At 50.3% G+C, this 17,661-nt stretch overlaps 3 protein-coding genes across 10 annotated transcripts in view; 2 read left to right on the top strand and 1 right to left on the bottom strand.

Annotated features, from left to right (window-relative positions):
• The window catches only part of CARM1 (coactivator associated arginine methyltransferase 1), a 45,947-nt gene extending 37,631 nt beyond the window's left edge, over positions 1 to 8,316 (top strand). For 2 of the 5 annotated variants that reach the window (XM_066346070.1, XM_066346059.1), the window contains 10 exons: positions 1,415 to 1,505; positions 1,684 to 1,765; positions 5,210 to 5,295; positions 5,468 to 5,557; positions 5,952 to 6,089; positions 6,176 to 6,265; positions 6,360 to 6,488; positions 6,612 to 6,689; positions 6,962 to 7,030; positions 7,188 to 8,316. In XM_066346070.1, coding sequence (XP_066202167.1) covers positions 1,415 to 1,505; positions 1,684 to 1,765; positions 5,210 to 5,295; positions 5,468 to 5,557; positions 5,952 to 6,089; positions 6,176 to 6,265; positions 6,360 to 6,488; positions 6,612 to 6,689; positions 6,962 to 7,030; positions 7,188 to 7,563 — 1,229 coding nt within the window. In that variant the 3' untranslated portion in view covers positions 7,564 to 8,316. The remainder of the gene's footprint in view (positions 1 to 1,414; positions 1,506 to 1,683; positions 1,766 to 5,209; positions 5,296 to 5,467; positions 5,558 to 5,951; positions 6,090 to 6,175; positions 6,266 to 6,359; positions 6,489 to 6,611; positions 6,690 to 6,961; positions 7,031 to 7,187) is intronic. The other 3 variants (XM_066346087.1, XM_066346079.1, XM_066346095.1) reach the window with 3 other exon arrangements.
• YIPF2 (Yip1 domain family member 2) lies at positions 7,796 to 13,756 on the bottom strand. Of its 4 annotated transcripts, none has more exons than XM_066346105.1 (10): positions 13,662 to 13,756; positions 13,451 to 13,511; positions 12,856 to 13,010; positions 12,687 to 12,767; positions 10,887 to 10,974; positions 9,578 to 9,694; positions 9,318 to 9,484; positions 9,058 to 9,240; positions 8,845 to 8,973; positions 7,796 to 8,749 (listed from the first exon to the last, which is right to left on the bottom strand). In XM_066346105.1, the coding sequence occupies exons 2-9, from the start codon at positions 13,479 to 13,481 to the stop codon at positions 8,860 to 8,862; spliced, it is 936 nt and encodes a 311-aa protein (XP_066202202.1). In that variant the 5' UTR covers positions 13,482 to 13,511; positions 13,662 to 13,756; the 3' UTR covers positions 7,796 to 8,749; positions 8,845 to 8,859. The 4 variants fall into 4 exon arrangements, with proteins under 4 accessions (XP_066202202.1, XP_066202211.1, XP_066202221.1 ...); XM_066346114.1 differs by lacking the exon at positions 13,662 to 13,756 and adding an exon at positions 13,610 to 13,628; XM_066346124.1 differs by lacking the exon at positions 13,662 to 13,756 and having other exon boundaries at positions 7,796 to 8,764; positions 13,451 to 13,601.
• A 52-nt stretch (positions 13,757 to 13,808) lies between these two features.
• Positions 13,809 to 16,704, top strand: TIMM29 (translocase of inner mitochondrial membrane 29). The gene is made up of 2 exons (XM_066346146.1): positions 13,809 to 13,990; positions 14,069 to 16,704. Exons 1-2 carry the CDS (start codon positions 13,897 to 13,899, stop codon positions 14,761 to 14,763), a joined length of 789 nt encoding a protein of 262 aa, XP_066202243.1. The 5' UTR covers positions 13,809 to 13,896; the 3' UTR covers positions 14,764 to 16,704.
• Positions 16,705 to 17,661: the final 957 nt, after the last annotated feature.

Raw genomic sequence — 17,661 nt, 5'->3', positions numbered from 1 at the left:
GTCAGCCCTGGGGGGTCTGTGCCAGCACTGAATGTCTGCTGGTATGTCCATCTCTTGGTTCAGATGCATGTCTGAGTATTTCTGTAAAAGGGGCCGTGTGTATGCACGTGTACACGTGGCCCAGGAAGGCCTGTCCAGGACAGCAGTGTGGAAAGCCAGTGGACTGATGGCCCCACGGTGGGCAGGAGTGGGTTGTCCTGTGGGAAGCACTTATTTGGTCCTCTGACCTTTGTGGATTTAGGCTGCAGGGACCTGCCTTGGGCTTCATTCCTGCAGGTGGGAGGTGACTGCTGTGTCCCACAGCTGTGTTCTGTGTCCAGGTGTGAGTGTGGGAAGCTAAGTTTCCCGAGGGGGTTGTCTGGGCCCACTTTCCTCCCATTATGCCCTATGGTGGCCAAGCCTGCTGGGGGTGGTAGCCTCAGCAGAGTGGGCTCCTCCTTATGGGACAGAGACAGGAGTCAGTCTTCGGTGGGCAGCTGCACATTCCATCCCACTGCTCACACAACCTGTCCAGCAAGAGGTCTGGGGCCAGCTATGCCCCTGCCCTGCCTGCATGAGTGTGGCTTCTGTCTCAGGCAGCTCTTTAGGGGGATTGAAAGGAACCCTCTTCCCAGCTGTGCATTTAGGTGCCTTCATAGGAACCTAAGGCTGATGCCCAAAGTGACCGTCAGAGTCTTGTCTGGGCATAGCAGGTGGCTTCTGGGCCAAAGAAAGCATCTCCCCTCCCCCACCCCAGCTCAATTCCTGTTAGTGTCTCAGCTCCTTTTCCTCCCATAGGATAAGAAAGGGAGGTCCACATCTGGAGGCCAGGTGACTCGGCTCTAGACTCACGGAGGGAGCCGCTGGCCCTCACTCATCTGTTCCTTGAGTTATACAGATGGAGGACCCTGTTGCCCCTCCCATTTCAAGCCATGTGCCAGATTAGGGTGGTCAAAAGGCCCAACCTGCTTGCCAGAGCCTGGGCAGTCCCAGTGGTGGAGGATCCAGCTAACCCCAGCCAGCCTCTGACCACAGCTTACATAGTGTAAGACTCAGCCTCACTTTGTCCAGAGCACTTTTCTTAGCAGCACTACCTAGCTTACAGAGCAGGGCCCTGGGCACCACTTACTTACCCTGAGGCTTTAGCAGGTTCCTTCCTATCGATTTTCCAGCCCTAGTAATGAGACATAAGGACAGGCCCTCCTTTCTCCCTGGCTGGCTGTTCAGGTTTGGTGAGACAGTGCATGTCAAATGCTCATCGTGGCCACTGGCAGAGTAGGTGCCCAGTACCTCTGTGCTGCACAAGTTCATGAATGAATGAATTGAATGAAAGGCTGGGAAGACCCAGGGTTGGGGGTCCTGGGGCCCTTTGGAGGCTCTACCAGGCCCTGCAGAATGTCCCACCATGACGCCAGCACCCCTCCGTGCCTCCCAGGAAACATGTTCCCTACCATTGGTGATGTCCACCTCGCGCCCTTCACGGATGAACAGCTCTACATGGAGCAGTTCACTAAGGCCAACTTCTGGTGAGTGCCCTGTGCGTGTCCTGCCTTCTCAGGGATGGCCCTGCCTCTTTTTTTCCTCATTCTCAGTAGGACCTGAAAGAATTGGGCTGGATGAGGGCCAGCTGGGAGAGAAGGCAGGCTGCCCACTTGCCTCTCTGCTGCTGGTGACCTTGCTGTGGTGGGTGGGGGCTCTCTGCAGGTACCAGCCATCCTTCCATGGAGTGGACCTGTCAGCCCTCCGAGGTGCCGCTGTGGACGAGTATTTCCGGCAGCCTGTAGTGGTGAGTGGAGCACCCACGGTGCTGTTGTAGTTAGCCTGGACATGGCCCTCCTCTGAGGTAACAGGAGGGCAGGGGCTTTCTTGTCAGGCCTTTTGCAAGCTATGCAGCCCTAGAGAAGCCACTTTCCCTCTGAGCTCTTCTGCCCCTGTGCAGAGCTCTCTCACAGATGTATTGGGAATAAAGTGGCAATGCATATACAAACATGTAGCACACAGTAAGCATGCAGTGCTTGTCAACTGTTATTAGATGAATTGAGTCTTGGAACTGATTTTATTTGGTTGACTTTAATTAGTGAGAGTTTTGAACTGATTATATAGACCCATGGTATAAAAATCAAGAAAGTATAAAACTGAGAAGCCTTCCATGCTCCTGTCCCCAGACACAGTGTCCTTCCTAGAGGCAAACAATATTTCTTGTATATCTTTCCAGAGGTTTTATACCAAAATGTACATATGCGTGTGTGTGTGTATACCTTTTTTTCTAAAAACATAGCATAATCAACATTGTTCTCTTTCTCTGTGGTCAGAGAACGTACACTTTTTCATTTTGCTTGAAATTTGTTGAGTTACTTTATGCCCAGTACGAGGTCCTTTTTGGTTTATGTTCTATGTGTACTTGAGAAAAATGTATATTAATCACTTCTTGAGTACAGAATTATATTACTGTCAATTAGGTTGCATTTGATAATCATGTTGGTCAAATATCTCGTTTTTTTTAATTTGCTTTTCCTATTATTGTAGATTTATTTTTCCATTTAGTTTTATTTTTGGACACTACATTATTAGGTGTGTACAGGTTTAGGATTATTGTATCTTCTTGTTGGATTGATCCTTTTGTCATTATAGTGTCTCTTTTGATCTCAAGTGGGTATTTCTTGCCCTAAAGTCTATTTTTTTTCTGATGGTTGTTTAGCCACTCTGGTTTTATTTTTATTAATCTTTGTATAATATATAATTCTGTTCATTTAAAAATAACGGTAGTGCCTGACCAGGTGGTGGCACAGTGGATAGAGCATCAAGCCGGGACACTGAGGACCCAGGTTCAAAACCCTGGGGTCGCCAGCTTGAGTGTGCAATCATAGACATGACCCATGGTCGATGGCTTGAGCAGGGGTCACTTGCTTAGCTGGAGCCCCCAGTCAAAGCACATATGAGAAAGCAATCAGTGAATAATTAAAGTGCCGCAACTATGACTTGATGCTTTTCATCTCTCTCCTTCCTGTCTGGCTCTCTGTCCCTCTCTCGCGTGTAAAAAAAATTAAGAAAAATAAAAATAACAGTAGTAAAACTTATTTATTAACACAAATAGCATTTTTATTTTTTTTTATTTTTTATTTATTTTTTTTGTATTTTTCTGAAGCTGGAAACGGGGAGAGACAGTCAGACAGACTCCCGCATGCGCCCGACCGGGATCCACCCGGCACGCCCACCAGGGGCGATGCTCTGCCCACCAGGGGGCGATGCTCTGCCCCTCCGGGGCGTCGCTCTGCCGCGACCAGAGCCACTCTAGCGCCTGGGGCAGAGGCCAAGGAGCCATCCCCAGTGCCCAGGCCATCTTTGCTCCAATGGAGCCTTGGCTGCGGGAGGGGAAGAGAGAGACAGAGAGGAGGGGGGGTGGTGGAGAAGCAAATGGGCGCTTCTCCTATGTGCCCTGGCCGGGAATCGAACCCGGGTCCCCCACACGCCAGGCCGACGCTCTACCGCTGAGCCAACCGGCCAGGGCCACAAATAGCATTTTTAAGAAAAAAAAACTGTCCAGAAATTTCAGCAGGAATACTGGCATTTCGCCTGACCAGGCGGTTGCGCAGTGGATAAAGCATCAGATTGGGACACAGAGGATTCAGGTTCGAAACCCTGAGGTCACCAACTTGAGCACGGGCTCATCTGGTTTGAGCAAGGCTCACCAGCTTGAGCCCAAGGTCACTGGCTCAAGCAAGGGGTTACTTGGTTTGCTATAGCCCCCCAGTCAAGGCACATATGAGGAAGCAATCAATGAACAACTAAGGTTTTGCAATGAGGAACTGATGCTTCTCATCTCTCTCCCTTCCTGTCTGTCTGTCCCTATCTGTTCCTCTCTCTGTCACACACACAAAAAAATACTGGCATTTCTTTTTAAAGATTATTTTTTGAGTGAGAGAGGGAGTAAGATCATAGTTGCTTAATTTTAGTTTTTCATTGCTTTTTGTATATGCCTTGACTGGGCAAGCCCAGAGTTTCGAATCGGTGACCTCAGCATTCCAGTTCAACACTCCATCCATGGCATCAGCACAGGTCAGGCAGAGAACTGGCATTTTTGATTTGCAAATCCCTTTAATACCTGGCTCAGCAGAAGACAGTTTGATTCTGCTTCTGCATTTCTCTATTGTGATATCACAGGTGAGTGAATTAATGAAAAAGGGGAGAAAACATCTGAGTCTTATGATGAAAATAGTTTTGACCTTGGGTGCTTTGGAAGGTACCACACTTTGAGATTCGCTGCTTTAGGTTATAGTCTTTAGTGGTTTAAATGACCCTGGTGTGTCACAGGGCCCCTGCTTCTAGCTACCCTGCACCATACTCTGCTGAACCTTCCCTTAAGGTTTTGAGCGCCTTCGAAGTGACCTTCTGTTTCTTGTCCTCAACCCCTACCCCACACACAACTCAAGAATTGGCAAATGCCACAAAGTGAAATTGCATGCAGAACATCCACATTGCATTTCCACATTTCCCTTTAGCATCTTGTCCCATTGCATCCCAACTGCCTTGATAATCCTGAGCCCCCATTTTTATTTTCCCACCCAGGGAGAGGCACTGAAAAGTCCTATACCAAGGGGGAAAGGCACAGGCCAAAAAGCTTCTCCCTTCCCTCTAGAATCTTTGTCCCCAAAGCCATGGCTACTGCTGTTGCTCTGCAGTGCTTTCAGACAACTGGGTTCTTTCCTTTGTATTTCATTTGGCTTATATAGTTCTTGGAAAGAGTATTAGTCTGATAAAAAAATCTGTGTCATAGCTGTGATTGGATATCAACACACAGTTCTCTAACTTGTGTTAGAGAACAGTTTATCTCAGAGATCTTTCCCCATCTGTTTGTAAAGAGTCTCTGTTCTTTTTCACATACAGCCTTTTATGGATAGGTCACTGGTTTAATTAGATGGTATTCAGTGAGTTGCTACTATAGACAATATGTAATTACATGTGTGAATTTGTACATGTTCACATCTATCTGTAGGTAAAACTCCTGGAAATGAAAATTTTTACTGCATATGAACACTTTTCATTTTGAGAGCTGTCATCCAATTGTCTTATATGGTGTACCAGTTTACCTTTCCCCAGCATGTCTGAAAAGGGCAAACTGGTTTGACCTGAATGGCCTAGAAACCATGGCTAGACTCAGGGAGGGAGGCAGGGCTCTCCCCTATCTCACTGGCCCGAGTTGAAGTCAGGTTACCTCTGTGGTCTCTCCCAGGACACATTTGATATCCGGATCCTGATGGCCAAGTCTGTCAAGTACACAGTGAACTTCTTAGAAGCCAAAGAAGGGGATTTGCACAGGTACCGGCCCTCACACTCCTCCTCCTGGGCCACTGCTGGCTTTTGCAGGCATTCTGCTGCCTCAGGGCAGGCAAGCAGGCCATGGTCTGGGACTCTGCACCTGACCACCCCTCTTCTCTCTGATCAGCCCCTGATTGGCTTTCCCCAGCAACCACTGCCCTTTGCCTTCCAGGATAGAAATCCCATTCAAATTCCACATGCTGCATTCCGGGCTGGTTCACGGTCTGGCATTCTGGTTTGACGTCGCTTTCATTGGCTCCATGTGAGTGCAACAGAGCAGAGCGTGCTACTGAGGCCTGGCTGGTTCAGATGCTGGCTGGGCACTGGGAGGGCAGGACAACCCCTCCAGGTTCCCCTGTCCCTTCCAAAAGACAGTGAGAACTTGCCTCGAGCCAGAAACCATTGTGGGAGGGAAGTGTGTCTACCTTGTTCTGAGTGTCCTCATCCATTTCTTGACACGTTAGGGTGAATGGGTACTCCATAATTGTGGTCTCCTTGTTGTGTAGGCATGTGACTGTCTCTACCTGGGTAGCCAGCCTGTCTTAGCTCCAGGGCTTCAAAGGACCTGTCAGAGGGACAGATACCTGGGGGAAGCTCAAGGTGCATAGGGTGATAGCTCTAGCCTGGTCAAGTTCATGCCTGTCCCTTCTTGACAGAATGACTGTGTGGCTGTCCACGGCCCCGACAGAGCCCCTAACCCACTGGTACCAGGTCCGGTGCCTGTTCCAGTCACCACTGTTTGCCAAGGCTGGTGACACACTCTCAGGAACATGTCTGCTTATTGCCAACAAAAGGTGCGAGCTACTGCCCCAGCCTGAAGGGAGGTAGGGGTTCATCTACCCAGGCAGCTCATGGCCGCTATCTCTTACCCTCTTCACAGACAGAGCTACGACATCAGTATTGTGGCCCAGGTAGACCAGACAGGCTCCAAATCCAGTAACCTCCTGGATCTGAAAAACCCTTTCTTCAGGTAGGATGGGCCATCTGCCTGCATGGGGGGGAGGGGGGCGCCCTCCTGGCCTGCAGCCCCAGGGCCCTGCCCATTGGATCCATCTCTGCTGCAGATACACAGGCACAACGCCTTCACCCCCGCCTGGCTCCCACTACACATCCCCCTCAGAGAACATGTGGAACACGGGCAGCACCTACAACCTCAGCAGTGGGATGGCCGTGGCTGGTGAGCAGGCCCTTGTGTGAGTTGGGCGGGTGGCTGGTCACATCTACCAGCAATCCCTGGGAAAGGCTGGCAGTTCTAGCCCCTTGCACACTGCAGAGGACACTGTCTCCACACCTGACATCTCCTCCTCTGGACACAGGAATGCCGACTGCTTACGATCTGAGCAGTGTTATCGCCGGCGGCTCCAGCGTTGGCCACAACAACTTGATTCCTTTAGGTGAGTATCCCTGGGTCTGGGGAGGTGGGGAGTGGGGGGGTTGCTGACCAGTACAGCCCATGTGCTTAGGCCTTCTGCATCACGTTATCTTCCTGGGGCTCCTGGTTGAGGCTCCTCCACTCCTTTCTGCCTCGCTCTGCCACCGCTGCACCCACCCTCCCTGTACCCTGGTGTGAAAGTGCGAGTGGGAGCACCCACCTTGAGCAGAACGTGGCCCTGGGCTGGCCGGGGGTGGTGACGCCTCTCCCTTCCTTCCTCCCTTTGCTGCGCAGCCAACACAGGGATTGTCAATCACACCCACTCCCGGATGGGCTCCATAATGAGCACAGGGATTGTCCAAGGTAACAGAGGGAGTGGGTCCCATGGGTGTGAATATGCCAACTGCTGGGCCACCCACTGGCCCTCTTGCATGCTCTTTCTCTACCTCTTGACTCTGCTGTGGGGCTGGGTGGGTGAGGGGGCAGAGCTGGCCCTCAGTGCCTATGCCCCATTCCACAGGGTCCTCCGGCACCCAAGGCAGCAGTGGCAGTGGCTCCAGCGCTCACTATGCAGTCAACAGCCAGTTCACCATGGGCGGCCCTGCCATCTCAATGGCCTCACCCATGTCCATCCCAACCAACACCATGCACTACGGAAGCTAGGCCCCTCCAGTGGGGAATGGACTGATAGCACCAGGAAACCAAATGAAGACCCTGCCCACCCACTCCTCCGCCCAGGCGGCTTTCACCCCTGTACTGGAGAAGCCCAAATACCAGTCACAGCCCTCTTTGCTATGGGAACTTGGACACTTTTGTATACAACATTGCTGCCGCCGCCCCCACCCCACTACCCACCCACATCTTGGCCGAGTGTGTCGCTGCCATACTTTACATAAGATCATGTCATGGGAGCCCTGTTCCCCACTCCTGTCTTCTCTGGGCTTAACATCTGGTGAAACAGGTGTGTCCAGGCCTGACAGTTGCAGGCCCTGAGGGGCAAGTGGCAGGGAATAACTGTGGGCCTGCCCAGTTCCCCAACACCTGTCCCCTTGCCTGTTTCCAGTGAGAAGGCAGTCCTAGCTAAATGGGGCCTTCCCTTCAACTACCAGGCCTTGGTCACAATGGGTGTGACATGCTGCTTTTTTTAATTTTATTTTTTTACAAAAAGAACCAGTGTCAATCCACAGACCCTCTGAGAAACGAGGCCGGCAGGGCCGAGCCAGCAGCCCCTATCCTGAACTCAGAGGCTCAATGGTGAGGGGTGGCCCTGTTAGGTCTTCAGGACAGGGTGGGGCCAGGTCTGTGCAGCCTCATGGCTCCCTCCCACAAAAGGGTTCACCTCACACTTGAATGTACAACCTACCCCAGCTGTCAGGAAGGCCCTCCATCTGGCTCCTCCCTCTTGCTGCTGTCCTGATCCTCCTTCCCCACCCTTGCCAAGAGCTAGAACAGCAGGCCTATGGCCTGGAGGGGAGGAGGATCACTGTTAGCTACTGGGGGCAGAGAAACCTCAAGGATCTGTCATGGAAGGCATCCTTTTTCCTTGTAGCTAACATTAGACCTGTGCCCTCAGTATTTGTAGATGCTCCAGTCCCTATTATTATGGCATTTTGGTCCCTTCCCAGCCTGGAAAGGAGCCTTGCAGGGATCTTTCCCTCAAAAAAGAAAAAAAAAAATAAGGAAATGTGTTTCGGCACAGGCAGTTTTCTTCTACTTCTGCTCCCCCATTTCGAATAGAGACGGATGTGGTGGAGCAGAGGAGAGGCTCAAGGCCCTGTTAGCTGAGCACACCAGGAAGGGCAGGCCTAGCTGAGGCTGCAGCGGCTCCTTTGATCCCCTCGCCCCAGGACAGAAGAGTCCCAGCAGGTGGTTCATGGGGCAACAGCTGCACTGGAAGCTCCTTGTTCAGCTCCCTTTCTCCCGCCTTTATATAAATTCTCTGAATCACCTTTGCATAGGAAATAAAAGTGTTTGCTTTGTAAGAAAAGTCTGGAAAGTAGCAGAGCAACCTCGAGATATCAAAGGAACCTTCAGTCATCATCTGGGGGGCAGGGCAGGCAGAGGTGTCCTTTCATGTTGGACCTGAAAGAGAGAGTCCTGCCAGTGGCTCTGTGACTTCTCACCTTACAGGGAAGAGGCTGGAAGCACCTCAGCCACAGTTAGAAACAATTCCTTACCTGTAGGCTCAGGCCTTAGGTTGCTGTGGGTCTTGGTGGGGTGGGTGTCAGGAGTCTGTTTGGGGACACAGATATGGCCTGGGGTAGAGGTGCCATGTGTTCTGGAGGCAGTGGCTGGAAAAAGTAAAACTGAACCCAGACCCCTGGGGTTAGCCAGATTCAACAAACTGACCCCCCACTCCAAGGTCCAGCTGTGACCACCCAGACCCGTACCTTACAGCCCATTGCCAGGAGCGTATGGAGTAGCACAACAGCAGACAGCAGCACAGAGGCCACCAACCTGGTGTCCTCGCGGACAATGGGCCAGAAGGTGAACACCAGGCCAGCAGCTGACAGGGCCAGAGCCAGTGCCCCAAAGAACCACTGAAGCCATGGGACAGGGATCAGCCACAGGACCTGGGGGCAATGTAGGCAGATGGCTACCAGGTTTTTCCATGGCACATGATGCCCCCACTCTCTGAGACTGCACTCACCACAGTGGGAATGAAGATGAAGAGAGAGTAGCCATAGACGCACACCATCTCCAAGAAGGTATAAAGCCCCATGCGCTCTCGGACGCTCTTGCGCCACTGCAGGAAGGCCCACAATGCCAGTGGCACCAGCCAGGCGTAGCAGTAGATGGTGATGCCAGCCACAGTCACTAGGGGGCAAGGTAGGCAATCACCCCGGGGCCTTGTGGAACCTCTAGCCCCCCCCCCCCCCCCAGGTGTTGGGCCTTGCCTACTTTGCTTACCCTTGTGGAACTGGGGGCTGTAGTGGATGGAGGAGTCCCTCCTCTGGGCCAGCACCATTGTCAGGTTGCCAGTAATGGCCAGGACAAAGGCCAGTGTGGCACAGATCCAGAAGGGGCCTGTGAGTGGGATGTAGTCAGGATCCAAGACAGAGCTCCCAGGATAAGTGATTTGCCCTGTTTTCTCCCAGCTTTTCCAAGTTATGAGCTGCCTCCACCCCACTCCATCAGTCCAGCTTACACCCATAGCAACCTGGTGGTTGAATCCAGCGCTACCTCAGTCCTCATTGGCCTTTCAGCAGCCTTTGATGTAGCTGATTCCCTCTCCCTCTGGGAATGCTCTCCATACTCTTGGCTTCTGTCTCATGTCACTGGGAATTCCTTAACCTCTTTGACTCCATGACCTTTAATGATGGGGAGCCGGCCAGACCCAGCCCTCGGCCCACCTCTGTTCATTCCTTGAATGATCTTGTTCAACCTCAGGGTTTTGTGCCACCTCTAGGCCAACAACTCCCAAATGTCTTAAGTTCAGGCCTCTACCCTAAACCTCGAACTTATATTCAACGTTTCCATGTGCGCACCTCCCTCTCCACCCTACCACACTCACTCCCCTCATCCTACCCAGCTTTTCCCACTGATAAATAGCAACTCCATGCTTCTCATATCCAGGCAAAAATCTTGGTGCCCTCCTCAGCTCCTGTCTTCTCAACCCCTTATCTAGTGGGTCAGCAATCCTGTCAGCTGTACCCCTCAAGACATAGGCCAGAATCAAACCACTCCTCTCTTCCTGGGCCAGGCCCCCCTAGCCCCCCACACATGGACTACAGTAGCCACCTCTTCCCTGGTCTCCCAGCTTCTGCCCTCATGCCCCACAGAGGCCAGAGGGCATGTAAAAACATTTAAGTAAGCTCCCTTCTCACCAAACCTTAGTAGTTCTGTGTGACCTGCCACCTAGGTGGTGGCCTGGCAGTTTATTCTGTTCCAATGATAATGCTTCCCTACAGTTCAGGTGTGTTTCTGCCACAGGGCTTATGCCCCTTCTGGAATGTTCTTCCCCTAGTTCCTGCCCCAACCCTGACACCAACAAGGTTCATTCCCTCACCCTCCTCAGAGGGGTCTTCCCTGACCAACCCATGCAAACTAGATTCTCTCCAACCCTCTGCAATCTTCTATGTCTCTGTCTCTTTGAACAGTGTAAGTTTCATGCTCTACATGAAGGACGCCACTTTCTTCTAAGCTGTACTCTAGGGTCAGGCACACAGTCCACATTTGCTGACTGAATAACTGAATGAGCTGAAAGCACCTCACTCACCATATAGGTCCGGGCGATTCTGCAGATAGTGTCGTACAAAGCTGTAGCCAGGCCGGGGCAGCAGAGAACCTTTAATCCGGTCCAGGACCTGTGGGCAAGGCTGGGCTCAAGATGGAAGCCTGCTGTGGCTCCTCACCACCTCCTGAGGCCAACCTGCCACCCTAACCTTCAAGGCATCTTTGCTGCCCTTGCACCTCCTCTATCCACACTACTTGAAAGGAATCAGCACTTCCCTCTGAGATTTTGATGGGCTGTTCCCATGGCCTGGAGCCCCTTCCCATGGCCAGCCTCACCTTAAAATACCAGTGACCCAGCATTCTGATAGGGCCTGCTATCTTCCTCTTTGTAGGGTGCCCTGGAATGCTGCCCTTGTGGTCTTCCCCAACCCCAATATGGACAGTCAGCAAGGCCTGGGCATTCTCCTTCCTGCATCTCTCTCCAATAGGTCCTCTACTCTGTTGCCCTGATTTATCATCTCCTGGCCTGGCCTGGGGCCTCCAATCCACTTTCATGTTGCATATGTGCTCATTCCACTCCTCTCCTGTTCTATACTCTTCCATGACTTCCCCAGCATCCTCAGGATAAAACCCAAACCCTTTTAACATACTTCACAAGGCACTTTGTGATCTGGCCTCTTCCAGTCTATCCCCCACCTCTCACACTCCAACCAGACTGAGTGACAGGTAGCTTCTGTGATAGTTGCTGCCTTCTCTCATCTCTGATCTTTTGCATATAATGATCCCTGTGCCTGGAACATACTTATGCTTTCTTCCACTCTGCTCAACTAAGTTTTCCTTCTTAAGAAAATGCCTTACTACCTACAGGAGATTCTTGTCTAACTCACCATATCATGTGTCTCCTGCATTCCCTAAGCACCACTCATCACATAATTTTTATAGCACATCACAGTTACCTCTGCTAGCCTAAGTAGAAGCTCTTGTTTTGTTTTTGTATTTTTCTGTAGCGAGAAGTGGGGAGGCAGAGAGACAGACTCCCGCATACGCCCAACAGGGATCCACCCAGCATGCCCCCTAGGGCAGCGGTTCTCAACCTGTGGGTCGCGACCCCGGCGGGGTTCGAACGACCAAAACACAGGGGTCGCCTAAAGCCATCAGAAATACATATTTTATTTAAAAATGTATTGTATAATAAATATACAGAAATACATATTTTATTTAAAAATGTATTGTATAATAAATATGCAGAAATACATGTTTTATTTAAAAATGTATTGTATAATAAATATGCAGAAATACATATTTAATTTAAAAATATATTGTATAATAAATATGCAGAAATACATATTTAATTTAAAAATGTATTGTATAATAAATATATATTTTCTGATGGCTTTAGGCGACCCGTGTTTTGGTCGTTCGACCCCCGCCGGGGTCGTGACCCACAGGTTGAGAACCGCTGCCCTAGGGGGTGATACTCTGTTGCAACCTGAGCCATTCTAACGCCTGAGGCAGAGGCCATGGAGCCATCCTCAGCGCCCAGACCAACTTTGCTCCAATGGAGCCTTGGCTGCAGGAGAGGAAGGGAGAGATGGAGAGAAAGGAGAAGGGGAAGTGTGGAGAAGCAGATGGGTGCTTCTGTGTGCCCTGGCCGGGAATCAAACCCGGGACTTCCACACTCCAGGCCAACACTCTACCACTGAGCCAACCGGCTATGGCTAGAAGCTCTTGTTTTCCCATATGTGTATCTCCAGCAACCTGTCCATGGCCTGGTGCTCAGTGCATAGTAACTGAACCACAGGCATGACTCCCTGCCCCATCCCACTAGCTTCCCGGACCTGACCTGTGAGGTGTCCACATCAAAGAAGCTCTGATAGTAGCCAAAAGTCCAGAATCCCAGCTGCTGCTTATCCTCCTGTAGAAGCTGCACAATGTGGGCTTTCAGTGCCCGCCCTTCCAGCCTGGATCAACCAGGGGCTGGACAGAGGTAGGGCAGAGGGACTTGGACTCACCACAGCCTTGTCACTCTCCTCAACCTCGTCCTCAGATCCATAGCTGCCACCTGAGCCCACAGCCACAGCTACATGCCCCTTTGAGGTCAGCTGGTCACTTCTGCTAGTGGCCACATCTGGTGTCTCAGCTAGCAGATTAGTGGCTTCTTCGAACTCTATTGGGAATAAATTTGGGCCACAGGCAGGGTTTTTTTTGTTTTTTGTTTTTTTGCAGGGGTGGTGGTGGTGTAATTGAAGGCAATTTGTTTTGGACCATTGCTCATCTGGGGTCCAAGATTCTAACCGTAGCCTTCTCAGTGCTTTCTCCAACTCAGGGCCCAGCTTCCTCAATTTTGGGGAGCGGTCTGGAGGTGTGTCCCCTCCTACCAAGGGATGGTAACTGAGGGCTGGTTCTGGGATGGGGTCCTGTCTGGGGTAACGGCTCCGGTTTGAAGTCTGAGTTCAGGAATGGAGCAGAGTTCCTCAGGACTGGGTTTCATGCCTGGGGTCAGGGTTCACAGCTGACTGCGGCTTGGGTTAGAAACGAGTTGGGACTTGGATGTGCGGTTCTGGCCAGCAGAGGGAGGAGGTCGGGCCAGATCGCAGTCGCACTCACCATGGAAGGCCAGCTCGTCCGCCGCTGCCATGGTCGCTGAGGGGCGTCACCGCATCCCACGCTGAAGACAGAGGCCAGTCAACACCCAATCCCATTTGGTTCCCCTCCCGGAGTCTATCCCTGAACTCCCAGCCTGGCCTGGCGGTTAACGGCACCCACTTGGGCGAGAACTCGCCAACCCTACCCCACAGGAACAACACACCCTCCTCACCTGAGGCCGTCTCAGCTAGCGTGGCCAGAAGTTTCTGCGCCTGCGCGGCCGGCCTACCTGCCAGTCAAATCCACTAGTTCCAGAGAGCAACATCCGGCACCGGTCCGTTTTCTATGCTCTTCCGATAGGAAGCCACTACCGGCAATATTGACGCTTGCGTCGGTGAGCATCCCGGACCTTTTACTTCACATACGAATCGTTTCTCTTCGGAAAACGGACATCAAGGCGGAAGGGAATGGCGGCAGCCGCTCTGAAAAGACTTTGGTCGCGAAGCAGCGGAGATACAGGGGACGCGGCAGCCGCGAAACCAGGCGTGTGGACGAGGTTAGGTGAGTAGCGGCGGGGAGGGTGGCCGAGTGAGTGCCCGCAGCAGCCCAGTTCTTCTCACTGCTCTCCCTTTCCCATAGGTGCCTGGGCCCGCGCGCTCCTGCGGGACTACGCGGAGGCATGCGGGGACGCGGCGGCGGCGGCGCGGACCCGGCCAGGGCGGGCGGCCGTGTATTTGGGGTTGCTGGGCGGCACGGCGGCCTGCTGCGCTCTGGCGCCCAGCGAAGCGGCCTTTGAGGAGGCGCTGCTCGATGCGTCCGGGACCCTCCTGCTGCTGACGCCGGCCACGCGAAACCGCGACTCCGAAGCGTACGTGCAGCAGCTGCTTTGGCTGCGGGGCCGCGGGCGCCTGCGCCATGTGAACCTGGGCCTTTGCTCACTGGTGTACGAAGCGCCCTACGACGCCCAGGCCAGCCTCTACCAGGCCCGCTGCCGCTACTTGCAGCCCCGTTTAGTCGAGTTCCCGGACCGGATCCTGGACGTGGGCTTCGTAGGCCGCTGGTGGGTGTTGGGGGCTCGGATGCACGATTGCGACATCAACGACGACGAGTTCCTCCACCTGCCGGCACATTTGCGTGTTGTTGGGCCCCACCAGCTGCATTCCGAAGCCAATGAGCGGCTTTTCAATGAGAAGTATCAGCCCGTCGTGCTCACCGACGATCAGGTGGACCAGGCACTCTGGGAGGAGCAGGTCTTGCAGAAGGAAAAGAAGGACAAGCTGGCCCTGAGCCAGGTCGACTCGCTAGTGCGGAGGGCCCCAGATGAAACCCAGTGAGGCCTGAATCCCGACCCAGCTCTGAGCCCCAGCAGAGTGTTTGCCCGGGATTGTGCAGTTGGTGTGAGTGAGCTTCGAGTGCATAGTGACTGAAATAAATTACATGCAGAGGCGCTGGGTTTTCACAAAATTAGGAGTCCTTTCTCCTCACATTATTCTAATGCTGAACCTAATTCAGAGCCTTTTTGGTGTAAAAGGTGGGGAGAAGGGACAAGACCATATAATGTTTATCACTGCCAGTTAGCAATGAGCGTTATACATAAATTAATCTTTTTCATTGGGGCTCATGGAACCCCTTACTAAAGTATATCAGGTGACTCCCAAGTTCTATTAAAGACATTCAGATTTTCATTTTAAAATTTGAGCTGCAATGTTGATACTCTCATTTTCATGAGTAACTTTTTGTTTTAATTTTAAACTTATTTTGAAATAATTGTAGTCTCAGAATAAACTTGAAAAAGATACAGGACATCTTTTGTACCCTGCCCCCAGCTTCCCCCAAATGGTAACATTTTGCATAAGCAGTACCGAACTGGAGATTAAGGTGGGTATGACTGTTTGGATTTTACAGGGAAACTCGCTGCAAAACAACCTGCTTTTACCATTTGTTGATTGATAACTAGAAAGCCCAGCGGTCATACGAAATGACCGCTGTTCTAGATATTATAAATTGTAATTAAAATGATTTGTGCAAAGGTGTCTACTAATGCAAACTGAATTACCCAGGGCAGGCGGCGAGGACACCCCTTTGCTTAGTGCCCCACGGGGTTTCCCCCTGCTACTTGCTTAATTGCTTAAAGTAGAGTGCAATGAAGGAAACCACTGGCGGTACATTTCTTAAGAGCCACCACTAGCTCAATAAATAAAGGTGATTTAAATAATAAAATGTTAATTCACATGTCAAAGATCTCTTTGTACACAACATTTCTTGTGTAGATCTTTCCATCATTTTTAAGCTCGCCTTGCAGAGGACCATCAATTATTTTTTAATTTTACGTTCGTTCTTTCATGAACTCTTGAACAGGCAACATAAAGTTGACCGTGTCCAAATGCAGGCTCAGGTAAAAAAATGCCAGACAGTGTTCACATTTAATATTCATGTCACCAGAGGAATGCTCAAAAATTAAAGTTTCTCCGTTTGAAACTGTTTTAATCCTTTTTGTGTTTCGGTCAGCATTACTCTGTCGTTTTTTTGCATTTCTCTCCTGCCTTTGTTCAAGGGATTCATTTTGTTGAGATAGGCTTTTTTGTCTTGCATTTGAGGCAAGCCTTGTTTCTCTATGCTCATCAGTCTCATTTTGCCGAGAAAGACACATTTGCTCTGCGACTAAAGCAAGCCTTGTCTTTCTCTGCTCAGTGGTTTCTTTTTGTCGAGAAAGCCGTTTTTGTGCAGCTTGAGCTCCTTTTCTCTCCTCTTCAGTGCTGTATTTTCTTGGAGGCATTCGTAAAAGAAATTACGTTAAGACATAGTTTTTATGTAAAACAGATGATTGCCAATGCAAACAAATGTTCACCTTCCCCCTGACACACTCAATTTGCGTTCAGCCTTAAATTGTTTCAAAAGCAGATGATTGCCAATGCAAACAAATGTTCACCTTCCCCCTGACATGCTCAATTTGCGGTCAGCTGTGGCAACTTCACCCCATTGGCTAGTACAGTTACTCAAGCAACCAATAAGCTATCCGTGACAGACAGACACTTAAGCTGCATATAATAAAGATGATGTTCAAGTGAGTTGGAAGAATAAAATATTTTCTGAACTGGAAATCTACATGGCATCAATAGATTCTGGTTATGTGATACTTTAGTACCTTTAAAACACAGAATCCTATGGAAAGGAATATGTTAGCTGGTACTTAGCTAGGTTAAATTTTCAAGAATGAGACTTTCTCACCTAGGTGGCCTACATCTCGTTAATAAAACTGGGAGATGAAACAACCAGCTTTGTCGTTATTTTGTATTCTTGTGCTTTGCTGTTAAGTTTTGGTACTTGGATCTTTCCTTTATACAATGGGTGTGCTGGACACATGGTAATTTTTGTATTCTTATTTTGGGGGTAGGGGGATGCCTTTTCAGTCAGCATTTCTATTTTCCAAAGAAAAAGCGAAATTCAAAAAGTTTATTTTTCCAAGACTGTGGCAGAGCCATGATTCCAACTGTGTCACTTATTTCTCAAACTCATGGCACTATCTGATCCTAACAACATCCTGTCAAATTTTCTTTTCAAGTTGAAGTTTTATTTAAAATGTTAAAGAAATGGTTCTTGAAATGCTAATGAATAAAGTTAAGGGATACAGTGCTCCCTACTAGTCAGCCAGCCTATCTAAATACAGGGCCATATACTGTTGTATCAGAACAGCTACAAACAGACGTTTTGCCCCACAATTAAGTAGCCAAATTAAGGAGTCTTTATTTTAAAGCCAGCGACCGCATGGAGACCTAAGTCATTCAAATCATGTGGCCCGAACACAGTTTGGGGCTAGCTTTTAAAGACAAAATTCCATACTGATTGGGGAATGGGGAAGAGGAGAAGCAAGCAGGAAAACAAGTTCTCGTACAGTGTTTATCTATAAAAGTAATTCAGGGAGAAACATTCCGGGAACATCTGCAACCTTGCGGAACTATCCAAGGTCACAGCCTGGGAAACCAACCTCGAGGCCAGCGGTAGGGAGTCTTTTTAGAAAAAGTAAGTTCTGTTAAAAGTCTCTTTGTTTTAGAGAGAGTAAATTCTGCCAAAAATTACTCATGCTAAGAGCCTTTTTTTTTCTATATTTCAGTACAGTATGTAAGTGCCATGTAGAATTTCACAGTTGTTTAGTGGTAGATTATCTATGCCTAGATGATGTCCAGATTCTTAGTGTGGCCTGACCAGGCTGTGGCACAGAGCATAGAGCGTCG

Source organism: Saccopteryx leptura, chromosome 1, assembly GCF_036850995.1.
Source record: "Saccopteryx leptura isolate mSacLep1 chromosome 1, mSacLep1_pri_phased_curated, whole genome shotgun sequence".
Classification (NCBI taxonomy): Eukaryota; Metazoa; Chordata; class Mammalia; order Chiroptera; family Emballonuridae; genus Saccopteryx; species Saccopteryx leptura.
The sequence above is the reverse complement of the archived record's forward strand: the minus strand, read 5'-3'. Positions and strand labels throughout refer to the sequence as shown.

What these genes read in the sequence shown, in the direction of transcription:
- YIPF2 (XM_066346105.1), bottom strand. Translation starts at nt 13,481, where the DNA reads ATGGCAGCGGCGGACGAGCTGGCCTTCCATG. An exon ending in GGACGAGCTGGCCTTCCATG is followed by an intron (nt 13,011 to 13,450) that starts GTGAGTGCGACT and finishes TATTCCCAATAG; the next exon opens with AGTTCGAAGAAGCCACTAAT. An exon ending in TTGATGTGGACACCTCACAG is followed by an intron (nt 10,975 to 12,686) that starts GTCAGGTCCGGG and finishes CCTTGCCCACAG; the next exon opens with GTCCTGGACCGGATTAAAGG.
- TIMM29 (XM_066346146.1), top strand. Translation starts at nt 13,897, where the DNA reads ATGGCGGCAGCCGCTCTGAAAAGACTTTGGTCGCGAAGCAGCGGAGAT. An exon ending in AGGCGTGTGGACGAGGTTAG is followed by an intron (nt 13,991 to 14,068) that starts GTGAGTAGCGGC and finishes CCTTTCCCATAG; the next exon opens with GTGCCTGGGCCCGCGCGCTC.